Raw genomic sequence first — 15319 nt, 5'->3', positions numbered from 1 at the left:
ACACCTTTCATTGACCTGATTTTAGTATAACATTGTCCATTAGCCAAAAAAACTTCAGATCCAGCTGTGGTTAGATAACATCAATCCAAATGAGGGAGTGTCTTGTCTTCCACATACTAAGGGGTCAAGTTACAGATCCCGGCCCATGCCTTTACTGGGCATGCTCTGACGTCTGACGGGTTTGTCTTTTCTTTTACTGGCCCACTTACTTCCTACTTCTCACATTCCTGTCTCTGCTCTCGGTCTGTGAAACGACTCTCCCCTCCAACTGCAGACATGGTAGGCTAGTGGACTTTTCCCTTTTTGATAATTTGAACTAGCGCAACATATATTTTGTAGTTATACGCTCAAGTTGATATCTGATCAAACATCTCTCTCATTGTGTAGGTTCGTGGATGTTAACGTTAGCATGTGGGAGTTTAGCGGGCTAATATCGAAGAACTAACATTAGTAGTAAGCTAGCTGATGTTACTGACGTTTGGCTTGGGTAATGTTTGAATTGGCCACACCCAAATTAAAAATTCTCCCAAAATGTGTTAATTTACGATGCAACATTTGTCCAAATGATCATCCAGTACAAGCTAATGATCTCAGAAAAGAACGTAGCTCCTTATGCGGCTAAGAAATTAAACGTTTTCTTGTTAACGCTGCATCCGCTAAGCAACATCTTGTAGAAGCTAGCTAGTCTTCAGTGTTAGCTCAGCAGGCTAAGTTTCGCCAACATAGAGAACAAGGCAGATGACTTAGTTAGGAACAGTATTCAGTTGATAATTTGGCTTTTGTGTATGTTTCGTCCTCTGAAATGTGTTGGACTTTTATGAGACCGCTATTTGTGAGGTTATCTGGCTTTCGGTTGTCTGTACTGTTGTTAGCTAACCACATGCTAATGTAGCCATATAACCCCATGAATTTTCAGGTTAACGTTAAGGCCACATCTTTATAAGGAAAATGAGACTCGTTTGTTGATCTTAATTGACGTTACACATTTCATTGATCATACCTCGCACCATGCTCATCACGACCTTTTCTTTAAACAGTCGGACTTCTCAGAAGATCAGATTATTGGTGAGTGAAACGCTGTCAGAATTGCATGCCAGTGCCTCGTCCATCTACCCTTTCTTTCCCTTTTCCCACCTTGCGACATCACCATCTTATTCTCATTCCTTTAGTTGTGGTCTGACTCTGACCCCCCCTTTCCTTCTTGCTTTTGTTGTATTCCTTCTGCTGAAATTTGTCCTTTACAGATTGAATTTAACTTGGATCAAATCCACGGTGAGTCTGAACAAGGGCTCTAAATTAGGCATATTTCTTAAACAAACCCGTGCCACCCATTTGAAGTCATTTGCAGTGTTTCGTGTTGTCTGTGTTGAAGCATGCGTTGGAGGGCACTATCACATTAGTTTGTTAATATGATTTTCTGTTTGGGTTGTGTGACCTTAATCCAGACAGTAACGTTAACTTCAAACTAATTTCTGTGGCAGTGTGCATTATAGTCAGCTGTATTGTAGACCGGTTGCTGCATCATATTGTGCAACATGTAGATATGAGAACGTGGGCACATTTAAGTCATATCACATCTTGCCATGTGTTACCGATTCCACTGATCCCAATTTGTTTTCATATGAGCGCCTAGTTTTGTTTTGGAATGTAGTAGGCGACAGCTAATGTTAAGAGGTACAGGAATCTGTAGGCCTATATATGGCGTGTTTTCTTCTTGCTTCATATTCTTAACGTTAATATGTCTGCATTATGTTGCTGTAAGACAACAGCTGTATATTCTAGCCTTTCAAACTCTTATCCTTAACTTCACTGACTCATTATGCACTCGGTCACTGTTGCCTTTTTAGGGCTTCGGCGCTGGAGTTGACGAGTTCCATCCGCTGTTTAGTGTAGGCCTAGCACGCTTGACATAATACCTCTCACTCCTCCCGCTATTCGACACTGCCTTATATGGTGAAAGAGCTCTAGTCTGAGGAAGGCATGGAACAGGCACATTCCAGCCAACAGGAAGAGGAAAACAACACAGTCTGGACTCTGGGGAATAGAATGGATCCCCATGTGAATTAATTGCTAGAGTTTTATCGTAGTTTAAGTCTAAACTTCCTCAGTTTTCTTACTTCCTGTTTTTCAATTCGACAAGTGACATGACAAAATCATGTGTTTTTGCAAGGCTGGGCCTGTTGCCAAATGCCTGTGTGGATTTTGTTGAGTGACAGATCTTGGTTGCAATGCTTTCAGTAGCATAATGTGCACTGCACTTTTATGGTTTTTGTTTGTCATTTGTATTCTATATACAGTAAGTTTGTCAGATGCAATGTCCTTAGAAATTGATGCAAGTCTGGAATGTGAGACTAACTGAATGTGCTTACTTTGCCTGGGGTATGTAGCTATGAGATCAGAGTGGTGTGTCTGCTCTCACTCCAGTCGGTGCTTGTTTGCAGTGTTTGTTGTGCCTTGTGTCTCCTGGTCCTGGCCTTAACGGGCCTAGTGTAGAGCGGCTGAAAGCTTTCGCTCTGGCCCTTTAGCTAGAGATGCACCGATATGGAATTTTAGGGCCGATAATCGATATTTATTGGTTTGTTGTGACCGATACGATAACTGATAATATTACTCTTGAAAGCATTTAATAAGCATAATTTTATTGCAGTAATTTTACCTACCACCAAATGATGGACAGAACTCATAATAGTCCTCAATAGTACGGCAGTCAACAACATAACAGTAGCCTAGCCCTACAGTATGTGTGGCTCCTTTAAGTGAACCTGACGTCAGTGAATTGCGAGTGAGTGGCTAGAGAGTTTGAATAGTTTTCATTTAGGACTAAACGCTCATAAACGGCTCGGCTTGGAATAAGCTACAGTATAGCGACCAAATCAGAGTTTGTGAGGGAAACTTAGGTTTAGTTTCAACTGCGGGTAACTGAATAAAGCTGCAACTCCTCAGACTGTATCTTATGTCCGTCTACTCTGTTGCGCACAACCTGCTGCAGCAGAAATGAAAGGCGTTAGCCCCGAAGGTTTTAATAACTTATTATGATGACCTGTCTGGAACTGAAGCACGAATGGTTAGCATATTTCTAGGTAATAATACAAAACCCAAGCTTAAGTAATGCAAATATAATATTAAAACACAACTTAGAACTAGGCCTACTTATGTACTCGTGCCACTAACGAGTTTGTTTATTTGTTTCCCCGACCGTTAAATGGCGGATCATTCATGAGCGGTATTTTGAGATTCATCAGATTCCCAAATGAACGCATATCCACAGATTTTGTTAGAGTGGTGAAATACATTCACACCGCTGACATTATATTGAGGAAAAAGTATAGCCAACCAAGCTCAAGTAGGCTAGCTCAGTGTAGCCAGACGGACCTTACTTAGGCCTAAATTAGGACTTTAAAAAAATATCGGTGCAAATTATCGGCCAGAATTCTGTTATCGGGCCGATAATAATATTTTAATTTTTTCACTTATCGGCTAATAATATATCGGCCGCCGATATATCGTGCATCCCTCCCTTTAGCTCATCGCATTGTTATTACCTGTCTGATTAGATTTAATCAACCTGTCTTGGCTGGGAGCAGCCTGTCTCAGGTAGACCGATGTCTCAGACAGATAAGATTCCACCACTGACTCCTCCTTGTGTAGAGCAGGTCAATGGAAGCGGTCAGTGGCATTAATATTGATGTCTACTCTTTTGTAGTGTTCCAGCTCATTTTCCTCCCAAGCTGTGGTTCAGCAGGCTTATTTTCAGTTCCTTGAGTTGAGTGTTGATGACCGGGTCAGTTTGGCCTTATCGTGGCCGTGGCTGTGCTGCTTTGGTTCATCCCGTGCATGTGAATCGTGTTCATTATCCATTTAATTTACTTTATTAACCCCCAATCCACACAGCTCATTGGTTTCTGGTCTGCCTTTCTCATCTGCTTTTTCTACCTGTTCCTCTCATCTCTCAACCCTATGTCCTGTCTTCCTCGCTCTCACAATCATTCACTGTAGACCTCTGATGAGTATTTCACTTCAGACTTGTTGTTTAAGAGGCATTCTCATTGGCTGTCTCTCTCTCTCTCTCTCTCTCTCTCTCTCTCTCTCTCTCTCTCTCTCTCTCTCTCTCTCTCTCTCTCTCTGTCTCTCTCTCTGTCTCTCTCTCTGTGTGTGTCTGTCATCAGAGTTCAAAGAGGCTTTCCTCCTCTTCGACCGCACGGGCGATGGCAAGATCAGCTTTAGCCAGTGCGGGGACGTCATGCGTGCTCTCGGCCAGAACCCCGTCAACGCCGAGGTGCTCAAGGTCTTGGGCAACCCCAAAGCCGAGGGTGAGCAGCCTATCACCAAAGCAGTACTCTCACCCTTTGAGTAAACATTAGTCATAGGCTATCTCCTCTGATGACTTTGAATTGTGAACGTTTTTTTCCCATGGTAGCCAGGCTTCCTGATGTTTCCTAAAGAGTTGATGTATTTCCTGAACTCCTCCTCTCTCCAGAGATGAACCACAAGATGCTGGACTTTGAGCAGTTCCTGCCCATGCTGCAGGCCATCGCCAAGAACAAGGACCAGGGCTCGTTTGAGGACTTTGTGGAGGGCCTGCGCGTCTTCGACAAGGAGGGCAACGGCACGGTCATGGGCGCCGAGCTCCGCCATGTCCTCACCACGTTGGGTAAGCCCGCCGTGCTCCGGGGAGGAGGGGTATTTTTAACTTCCTGTGTAATCAGGTCAGCCGGCCCGGCTCAGCAGAGTCCCATCAGGTAGAGGGGCGAGTGCCCTTCTTACAGCCCTTCAAACTTCGTCATTTGCGTCTGTATTATACTTGTGATGTGTATAGTAAGCTAGAGAAGCATGAATGTGACTGTCCGCTTCTCTCCTCTTTCTTTCTTTCTTTCTTTCTTTCTTTCTTTCTTTCTGTCTCTCTCTCTCTCTGTGTAGGGGAGAAGATGTCGGAGGAAGAGGTAGAGACGCTCTTAGCAGGACATGAGGATGCCAACGGCTGCATCAACTACGAAGGTGAGAGAAGGGACGGTAGTGTGTATGGATCCGGAATAAAAATCCGGCATCTTTTGTTGAAGTGAAACTGTGACTGCCTAACCAATTGTTTGCCTGCCACTAGTGTTTGTTTGTTTTGTTTGTTTACCCGCCATGTGAGCAGCATGTGCTCGGAATAACAATGGCAGTGCAGAATGTCAAGATTCTGGAACTGAATTACTTTCATAAACTGTGACTTAACACCCCCTGTGGAGAGATGTCTGAAGAAAGTCCTTGCAACTAGAAAGAAATCACACTTAAAGGCACACTGCAAGATCATTTTCTGGTGTTGGGAAAGCACGCCTAATTTGTCCATTCAGTGACTCAATAGAATTAGAGGCACACACACTAACTTACAAATGAGGTCCTTTTATGGCAACATCATGGTTACATCATCTTGCAAAGTTTACCTTTAAGTGGTGATACAGGTTATCTGACGTACATGTAAATTGTGGATTCTAAAAAGGACATGGCAACCAACCAAACGGCAGCAAGTCATTGTCCCATTGAGATCACCAGGCTGCCTTACGTTCTCAGTTACAGGGACTCTGTGATGGCGGTTAAGTGCTGATAAGAGGTGATAAGTAACAGTACTTGTAGTGTAAGCGAGAACCCTGTGCCTGGGGTGAAGAAGGGCTAATGACCGCTGTTTGATGTCTTCTGTGACCTGTTCTCCCTCCACAGCGTTCGTTCGCCACATCATGTCTGGCTGAGTGCCGGGTACGGGCTCACCTCCCCCCCACCACCCCCCCCCCCCCCCCCCCCTCCGCCCGCCCACACCTCCAGCAACGTCCCTACCGGCAGCGCCTCCAGCGGAGGAGAGCGGGCCTCCACCTCCACACACCACTGCACCATACTGCCACGGCCACGCGCCAGCCAGCCAGCCAGCAGCCCTCACCCCTGTGCAGCAAATGCTGCCAAATGGGCACCACTAAACCATTATGGAACTAAATGAAGGTCACCTTTACAGTTGGCCTTCTGTTTTTTTTTAAACGGTAGTTGAATCTGGCGACGGGAGGTTCCACCTCTTACACGGGGGTGACTGTGGGCCGGCGGCTGCGGTAGGAGAGCGTGTCGTGAGCGTGTTTTTTTTTTTTTTAGTTTTGTGGAGTGTGGAGGTTTCGACTCGTTTTTGATCTATTACTCCTTTCCCATTCCTCTTTCTCTCTCTCTCTCTCTCTCTCTCTCTCTCTCTCTCTCTCTCTCTCTCGGTCTCCTTCATCCTCCTCTTCGGCAGCCCTGTTTCTGGCCCTGGCTGCAGCATGCCCTCTGCATGTGTCGGGCAGCCCCTCTGCCCCCACTGGCCGGGCTCAGGGGCATCACAGGTCTAGTGCTGAAGGGCAGGGCAGGGGAGCGACAACCAGCACGGCTAAAGAGCAGCGAGACGATGATGGCTGCTGTCAATGGGGCAGAAGAATTATCTACAGGTTTCTCCAGTCATTCCGTTCCCTCAGACAAGAATATGCGCAATTGGCCGCACCCAAACAAGTGGCGTCACTTAGTGTTAGCATAGTGAGTGCATCGACTGACTTTGTAGACAAACAAGTCTTCTGTACATTTAATGGTTTCCCAAACCACACGCGATGGACTCAAGTAATTTCTGTGACTATGGGCTTGACCTTTCCATCAGACCTCTGCTCTCTGGACAGGCCGTTGTCGCCCCCCCCCGTCCTCACTAACCGACCCGTTGCAGTGAGCTGCTCTTCTGCTGGCGTTGGCCTTTCCTCCTGATGGACACTGGTTGATAGCTGGGCCCCTAAAGACCTGTCTGTACTTCATGCTCTTTTTCTAGCCCCCATCCCATTGTGCTCCTTGATCCTTCCGGTTCCTTCCTTTCTCTCCCGGGCCTAGCCTCATCTCTGCTTCTCATAGACAAGATACCTGGAGGAGCTTTTCTAACCGATTCTTGAATCCTAGAACTGGTCAACCCTCCTCCCCCTTGAGCTCTCTGGCTGAGTAGGAGATAGAGACGATCTCTCACTCCATTTCTCCTGTGGCTTTTTTTCTCTCCTGTGTGACTGAACATGTTCTCTGTGTGTGTGTGTGTGGTGGTAAAATGGTGGTGTGATTTTTAAAAAAAAAAAAAAAAAAAAAAAAGGAATGGGGACCAGCCCCCTGCTACAGCATCCCACAAAGGCCAAAAAAGTCTTAGGCATAGAGAAGATTATACACAAATCAAAGAAGTTTTGGGTGTCATTAAATGCATTGTATTCACTGTTTTGAACTTTTGGCTGTCAGAATGAATTGAATATGATATTGCACTGTTTCAGAATAGTTATCAGTTATCAGTGCAATTATGGTAAGGAATTCCTTTCTCAAGGCTCTATACCCCTGTGCTTAAAAATAGTTTACAGACTCCGTAAACAGTCAGTCCCAAATATATAATGGGAAGGGGAAGCCTTGTAGTTCTGTTCCATAAAGGGAGCTGCAACAAGCGCAGTGTGTTGACAGGAGTTTATGCTGTAGATGGGGCCTGGATTCCCTCCACTGTCGGCTGATTGGTCTGACTTTGCTCTCTCTCTCCTCTCTACACAGAGCTCGTCAGGATGGTCATGAACGGTTGAAGATGCAGGACCATGGCATTTTGTGCTTCTATTATTATTATTTCATTCCCCTTTTTGCATAATTTTTTTTTTTTGTTTGTTTTCTGTGTGTTTATTTTTTTTCCTGACACATTTCTGTTGCATGTGCACACCTTTTTCTTTTATCCATTCCCTGAAGCCAATGCACCTCTCTTGAAGCCCCCGGCTCTCTTGCATTGGTCCTCATTTGGGTTTTCTTTTCAGAAGTGCCTTTATCCCGCCCCGCCCCTCTCACTTTGACTCCTGCCCCTGCTGTCTTTGTCTTTTCTCCCCTGGCGCTCTGGAATCAGACCTGCATGAGAGAGAACCATACTGTGTGCTGACACCAACCTGCAATAATAATACCCTCCTTAGATGCAGCACAGCCACCCCGTACTCCTGCTAAACGCCACAGTTCACTTGCAATGCTTGCCCACTGGCATGAGAAGGGTGTGTGTGTGTGTGTGTGCGTGAGTGTTTGTGTGTGTGAGAGAGAGCGAGTGATCGAGAGACAATGCCCCAGTGGCCTGGCCAAATATGGTCAGAACAGGCTCCGTCTGGTTCTCTCTTCAACACTCCCTCATTGCCAGTGCTATGCAGAAGATCGATGTCCGAGGCAACCAATCATGAATTTGAAGTGAAGACCAATTAATCTCACAAAGGTTTTATGTTCTTAAACCCCATGTAAGATTCCATGTTTGAATAAAAACAAACCTTTAACTGATTTAAAATGTCTGTGCATCTTCTTTTAACATATTTCTATAATTTACACTTACATCTCTGTCGTTACCGCCAGCTTATGAAGTGCTGTTAATAAATATAATTTTAAAGCATTTACAGAAATTATGAATTGATTGGAAAAAGTATATGAGAATTCAGAGATAAAACCTTTTGGTTTTTCCCAGGCTGGGGTAAAAAGCCTGTGAAGTTTAATTTTGATCAACGCATATTCATAGACCATAGTACTGATACATGTTCCATCACTAAAATGGTAAACCTAATTACCTTTTAATAGAGAAAAGGTTAATATATCAATCAGCATTCCTTGTATGTGTGAGAGTACTGATTTTCCATGTAAATGGTATTTAGAACCAATTTAGACTAACCTAATATATTTCTAATCTCTTTCAGACTTAATTTCCCTACCATCGAGCTGTGTCATTAAGAACACTTTCTAGTCTGCTACCTAATAGGGAAACCATTAATGTAACAGGCAGCATTAAGCAGGATTCAATATTCCAACCATCAGTTTAAACCAAATTAGGCTCCATGGCACCACGTATTTTTGAAAGACTCTGGGCGGCGCTGTTGAGTCAGTAATCACCTTTACAGTTTTTCTCAGTCGCTTTGGTGCTTTTCTCATATCGCTATTAACATTTGCACAGCAGTTAGTGCATTTCTCAAAACAATTAGTGCAAACTGCAAAACCTAGTAGATAACCTGCAAAAGCACGTCACTTGCTCAAAATGGATAGTCCATTCCTCAAAAGCAAGTATTTATGTCAATGAAACTGCCAGTGTCATCAAAATGAGAAGTCTTGACACCATTGTTTATGAACAAGAGATAGATAGATAGATAGATAGATACTTTATTGATCCCCATGGGGAAATTCAAGAGTCAAATGGCTTTGTCCTGTTTTCATTACGACAGTTTATGCTCTCAGTGTTTTCCAATGCAAAAAAAGGTCAGAACTCGGTGACACTACCTGAAAATGCTCAAGACAGCACTATACAGTACTTGTACAGCCATTTGAAAACTAAAGTTACAAATTGCTGTAGTTAGGGGAGTAGGTGAGTAGGCTACAAGACACTGAATATGTACGTTTCACAGTTTTACTGTAGGCTATATGCACTTTGCAATTCTACAGCATTGTGACATAATTTGATAACTAGTTCACCAATTTTGTATGTAGGGCCTAATGACTCAAGCAATGAAATGAAGACTATTCGTTTTATTGGGAACGACTATTCAGCAGCCATAAGTAGTTCATTTTGACTGACATGACAAAGCAACTGATACATGTTCAAAAGCATTTGCAATTTGTTCAGAGAAAGGAGAAATTGCTACTATGATGTGCACAAATGACTAAATGTTGTGGAGGTTGAACTAATAGTTATGATAATTTTCATTCTGATCTGAGAAAAGCACCAAAGCGACTAAGAAAAACTCTAAGTCTAAACTTCGTGCTATTCTTCATAACTTTGTAACGTTCGACAAAAGATTATTCTGAGAGCATAGGCCTACACAGAAAGTAGCCTAGATTTTGACGTTAACTCGGTTACAATCGTTTGGAAAAATGTTCGAAAATATCAGTTCTGTTGTAGGCTAAATCGTCAACCTGACAACCTGTCTGACAGCAGGAGACTGCATTTACAGTTTTTCTCGATTGCTTTTACCTTCTAAGTAAACTGGAATCCACTTGGTCTTCATGGCTACTTTCTTTGCACAGCAGAAGTCATCTCTTGCGAATGTGTTCACACATTTTCATTGGGTTCACACATTTCTCACACCCTTTTGCAAAACTATTAACACAGGTGTCATTCAAAAGCCCCAAACTCTATTGGTTTTCCCTTGCTAAACAAAAGGAAAACACATTTTCACAGGTGGTATAGATTTTTTGCATAAGTCTGAATCTCTGATACACCTGTGTGAAACTCCTTTGCACAATTCTTCAATCAGCAATCATTCATTATATACAACCCCAAAACAGAAAAAGTTGGGACATTGTGTAAAATGCAAATAAAAACAGATTGTGATAATATACAAGTCTCCTAAACCAATATTTATCAGCAAAAAGGACATAGACAATATATCAAATGTTAAAAATGAAAATTTGGACTACTTCATGGAAAATATATGTTAATTTTGAATTTGATGCCAGCAACATGTTTCAAAAAAAGTTGGGACAGGAGCATGTTTACCACTGTGCTGCTTCAACTCTTCAATTACAGTTTTTCTCGATCGTTTTGATACCTGTGTCAACTCTGAAATCACACTCTCAAAACAGTTAAAACATGCAGCAAAAGCAAATCTTGCCTTCAAACACTACAACTTGTTGCCAATTAAAAAACACTCTTTAATCAGTCATTACACACTGGACAACAAAATGCAAAATCTAGTTCTCAAAATGAGCATTTTTGCTATGTCTGTTCCATTACTTTCTCATTTTTCTGGTATCAGAAAAAAACTTTGAAAAGACTAAATGTACTGAATAAAAAAATAATTTATTCATTCCTCCCAAGATGTAACTGCCATTGACATGTAAGACATAGAGTAAATACCTAGCAAGATACAGCAAATTTCATTGAACTACAACTTGTCATTTTTCATCGAAATAGACCTACAGTCAACACCTGTTGTACTGTTTTCTCCACCAAATAGGCAATACAGTACTTTGTCTAAATGTGCATTAGATCCATACTTGCAAATAGCAACACAGAACAGACATCTCTTATGTATAATGAATGATTGCTGATTGAAGAATTGTGCAAAGGAGTTTCACACAGGTGTATCAGAGATTCAGACTTACGCAAGGAATCTATACCACCTGTGAAAAGATGTTTTCCTTTTGTTTAGCATGGGAAAACCAATAGAGTTTGGGGCTTTTGAATGACACCTGTGTTAACTGTTTTGCAAAAGAGTGTGAGAAATGTGTGAACCCAATGAAAATATGTGAACACATTCACAAGAGATGACTTCTGCTGTGCAAAGAAAGTAGTCATGAAGACCAAATGGGTTCTAGATTACTTAAGCAGGTAAAAGCAATCGAGAAAAACTGTAACAAAATATTGTAAATGTTTAGGAACTGATAGATAGATAGATAGATAGATAGATAGATAGATAGATAGATACTGTATTGATCCCCAAGGGGAAATTCAGGGGAGGAGACCAGTTACTAGAGTTTTGAGAGTGAAACGTTGTCCCATTACTCCCTGTCGTCCCGATAGGATTTCAGTTGCTCAACAGCATGGGGTATTCTTAGTCTTTCCATTATGCACCTAATTAGACAAATCTGGACTGCAGACAGGCCATTTTAGCACCTGGACTCTTCCTCTGTGGAGAAATACTATTTAAACATGTGCAGAATTAATTTTGGCATTGTTTTCCTGAAATATTCAAGGTCTTCCCTGGAAAATACATTGCCTGGATGGGAGTATATGTTGCTCAAAACCTGTATACATCATTCAGAATTGAGTGTGCTTTTCCAAATGTGCAAGATGACTTTGCTGTAGGCACTAATGCTCCTCCACACCATTATAGATGTTGGGTTTTGAACTGAACACTAAAACAAGTTGGATAGGTTGGATACTTGAATAGGCCCTCTCCTCTTTAGCCCAGATGAGTCCAATGAGTCCCAGATTAGGCAAATTTTGATTGGTATAAACACAGGGCCTTTTTCCATGTTACCTCAGTCCATTTTAGGCCCAGATAAGATGGTGGTATTTTCTGTATCATGTCTCAATACAATGTTGGCTGTTTTGACTGTTACAATCTTGGCCGCAGTTTTTGAATTGAGTATCAAATTGTGCACATAGACAAATCAGAGGTTTTCCTGAGCCCCAACAATGACAGGTCTGGAAAAAGGTCTGGTGTTGATGCAGTGCCATCTGAGGTCCAAAAGACCATGGCCATTTGTTTTTCAGCTCTTTCCCTTGTTTGCTAAGATTTCTTTGGATTCTCTGAATGTTTTAATAATATTATGTCCTGTAGATGATGAACTCCCCAAATACTTCACAATTGCATCTTAAGAAACATTAAACATTGTTTCATCATTTGTGCACACAGGTTTACACAGAGAGAAGAATACCCCTACAACTTTACTTCTAAGGGACCCTGCCTCTCTGGGATGCTCTTTTTCATATCCAATTGTGTTGCCAGTTACCTTAATTAGTTGTGAAATATTCCTCCTTTTGTTTTCTTTATCATTACACAACTTTTCTAGCATTTTGTTAGCCCCGTCCCAACTTTTTTTGAAACATGTTGCTGGTATCAAATTCGAAATTAACATAAATTTTCCATGAAATTGTCAAATTTGTCATTTTCAACATTTGATATGTTGTCTGTGTCCTTTTTGCAACGAAATATGAGTTTAAGAAAATTGCAGATTATTACATTCTGTTTTTATTCACATTTTACACAACGTCCCAACTTTTTCTGTTTTGGGGTTGTATAAGAGATGTCTGTTCTGTGTTGCTATTTGCAAGGCCTATGGATCTACAGTAATGCACATTTAGACAAATACTGTATTGCCCATTTGGTGGAGAAAACAGTACAAAAGGTGTTTACTGTAGGTCTATTTCGATGAAAAATTACAAGTTGTAGTTCAATGAAATTTACTGTATCTTGCTAGGTATTTACTGTATGTCTTACATGTCAATGGCAGTTACATCTTGGGAGGAATTAATAAATTATTTTTTTATTCAGTACATTTTGTCTTTTCACAGTTTTTGTTCATTTTGAGAACTAGATTTTGCATTTTGTTGTCTAGTGTGTAATGATTGATTAAAGACTGTTTTTGAATTGGCAACAAGTTGTAGTGTTTGCAGGCAAGATTTGCTTTTGCTGCATGTTTTAAGTGTTTTTAAAGGGAGAGTAACAGCCTTTTGCAAGCAAAATGTGTCATTTTGTCCAGAGTGCTTTTGTTCAGACACGGGTATTATCTGTTTTGAGAACGTGATTTCAGAGTTGACACAGGTATCAAAACGATCGAGAAAAACTGTAATCTCTGCTCAGCGTAGGCTAGGCTACCTACCGTAAGCAGGCTGTATTTTTCATGCATCACATCTACTCTCTCTCTCTATGTGTGTGTGTGTGTGTGTGTGTGTGTACTATATTATAAACCTTATTTGGTTTACAATTACTTTAGTTGCTTGCATTTGCTTTGTGTGAGGATTATTTCTTGTTGTCTAATTATTGTACCTGAGAATAATTTTAAACATAGGCTACTCACAATTTATCAATCCCTAAATAAGGCCATTGTCCTGAACTTGAAATTAGAGGGTTGTTTGTGTCAGACCCTGCAGCTAAAACCTCTGGTAAAAAAGATGTGTGCTTGTGGGGCCAGATCAGCCCTTCAGCAGCTCACTGACCTTTTCTTTTCTTTGCCTTCCTTCTCTCAAGCAGTCAACTATTCCCCCTCATTAGCTATCTCTGCTACTTGTGTTTGTGTGTGCGTGTGTGTGTAAGAGGGCAAGTGAGGAATGAGAGGCAGGTATCATACCCCAGTGCTGAATTGGGTTTCTACTAATTACTGAATAGTTTTTATCCGCCTATGTGCTTGTGTGTGTGTTTGTGTGTGTGAGAGAGAGAGAGAAAGAGAGAGAGAGAGAGAGAGGGAGAGAGAGAGAGAGAGTATTTGTGTGCATGCTCAGACCGGGCAGCCATGCACTTGTGTGAATGTGTTGGAGGTAAGTGAAGTCTATTGATTATTTTAATCCGCCTATTTGTGAGTCTGTGATCCTCGTGGCTCTGCATTCGACAGGGGAATCACTAATGGGCCTCAACGCAGCCTGCCTCAGACCTCTCCCCATCCAATTAACTTTCAACTGGAATCTGCCAGGAGAAAGCGAGAGGGAGAGAGGGGGGGGGGGGCCTGACGACAGACATGCCGAGATCGCCCACTAACCCCCACCGGCAACAGATTCGCTAAAGCCTTTAAGTCCAGAATGCCATTAACTCTCGCTTTTAATTAAAGATTTTTTCCTCTCCTTCTTAGTACTGACATAGGTACTATCCAAGTACCATTTCAGCCAGCCCCTGCAACAGGAAATTCTCACCTGTTCCCTCCCTCCCTGTATTTAGATGAGAACTCTCTCTCTCTGCATAGGACCGGTGCCAAGCTGTGTTAAAGCGCCTGATGGGGGAATTGCCAGTTCATTCGTACTTCACAGCTCATTCTCCCACAAAGGAGAGGTGGAAGGGGCAGCCACTCTCTTTAAGCATCAAGCAGGCCTCGCGTGTTAAAAGACTCCTTCAACTCTCCTGCTTTATTTTTTTTTCCCCTTTCGAAGAGACAACCCGTTGGCAGGCATTCTTGAACTCCACTCGTGCCTGCTGTGGCAGTGGTGGTGCCGGCTTCAGTTCAGCAGCTGTTTGCATTCTGCTCCTATTGTGCACATTGAATAATGCACAATTCCAGGTCACTGTGCCCATTCACCAGTCAACAAGAGCCAGGAGCCAGGGACATTTGTACGGCATTTATTACTGAGTAATATGAAGGCAAAGGGGATGTGTAGGAATGTGTAGATAGGTCATTTCATACGGATATGCTCTGCTTTTGGCTGTATTTGCACTTGGCTCTGCTGGAACGGTGAGAAACATTCTTGACCGATGATGCATTCCAAGTGTCCAACTCAGATTATCTTAATACTGGGCCAACTCTCCCACTTCGCCTTACGTACACAATTAAAGTATCTTCAGGCACACACACTCACGTACACACACAGAGGAAGATGACAACATTACGCTGATAATACTTTTTTCTGATTTAAAAACAAAAAACACCTCTCACTGTCTGTCACACACAGACATTTATGAAGACTCATTCAGGTATTGGAGCAATGAACATCCTAGACGAGTCATGCTTGATTTCCCGGAAAGAGGATTATCAAAATGGAATGTCATTACTGAGAGCACTGGATTTTTTTGTGTTCCCTCTTCGGGAAATCTATGAAATAATTGAAGTACATCATGTGTGACAGCACACACATTTACAGTTGTTGTACTTATAATCTACTGATGTATCA

The 15319-nt window shown here is 42.1% G+C and overlaps 1 protein-coding gene across 2 annotated transcripts; it reads left to right on the top strand.

Moving 5' to 3' along the window:
- The first annotated feature begins 149 nt into the window (after positions 1-149).
- On the top strand, positions 150-8298 carry zgc:153867 (uncharacterized protein LOC337226 homolog). 2 transcript variants are annotated; one of them, XM_042096917.1, is made up of 7 exons: positions 150-279; positions 1038-1065; positions 4167-4310; positions 4478-4651; positions 4918-4995; positions 5698-5733; positions 7549-8298. In XM_042096917.1, exons 1-6 carry the CDS (start codon positions 277-279, stop codon positions 5724-5726), a joined length of 456 nt encoding a protein of 151 aa, XP_041952851.1. In that variant the 5' UTR covers positions 150-276; the 3' UTR covers positions 5727-5733; positions 7549-8298. The 2 variants fall into 2 exon arrangements, with proteins under 2 accessions (XP_041952851.1, XP_041952850.1); XM_042096916.1 differs by lacking the exon at positions 5698-5733.
- The last annotated feature ends 7021 nt before the right edge of the window (positions 8299-15319 follow it).

This window comes from Alosa sapidissima, chromosome 7 (assembly GCF_018492685.1).
Source record: "Alosa sapidissima isolate fAloSap1 chromosome 7, fAloSap1.pri, whole genome shotgun sequence".
NCBI lineage: Eukaryota > Metazoa > Chordata > Actinopteri > Clupeiformes > Clupeidae > Alosa > Alosa sapidissima.
Note: the sequence above shows the minus strand (reverse complement) of the source record. Positions and strands in the feature narration are given on the sequence as shown.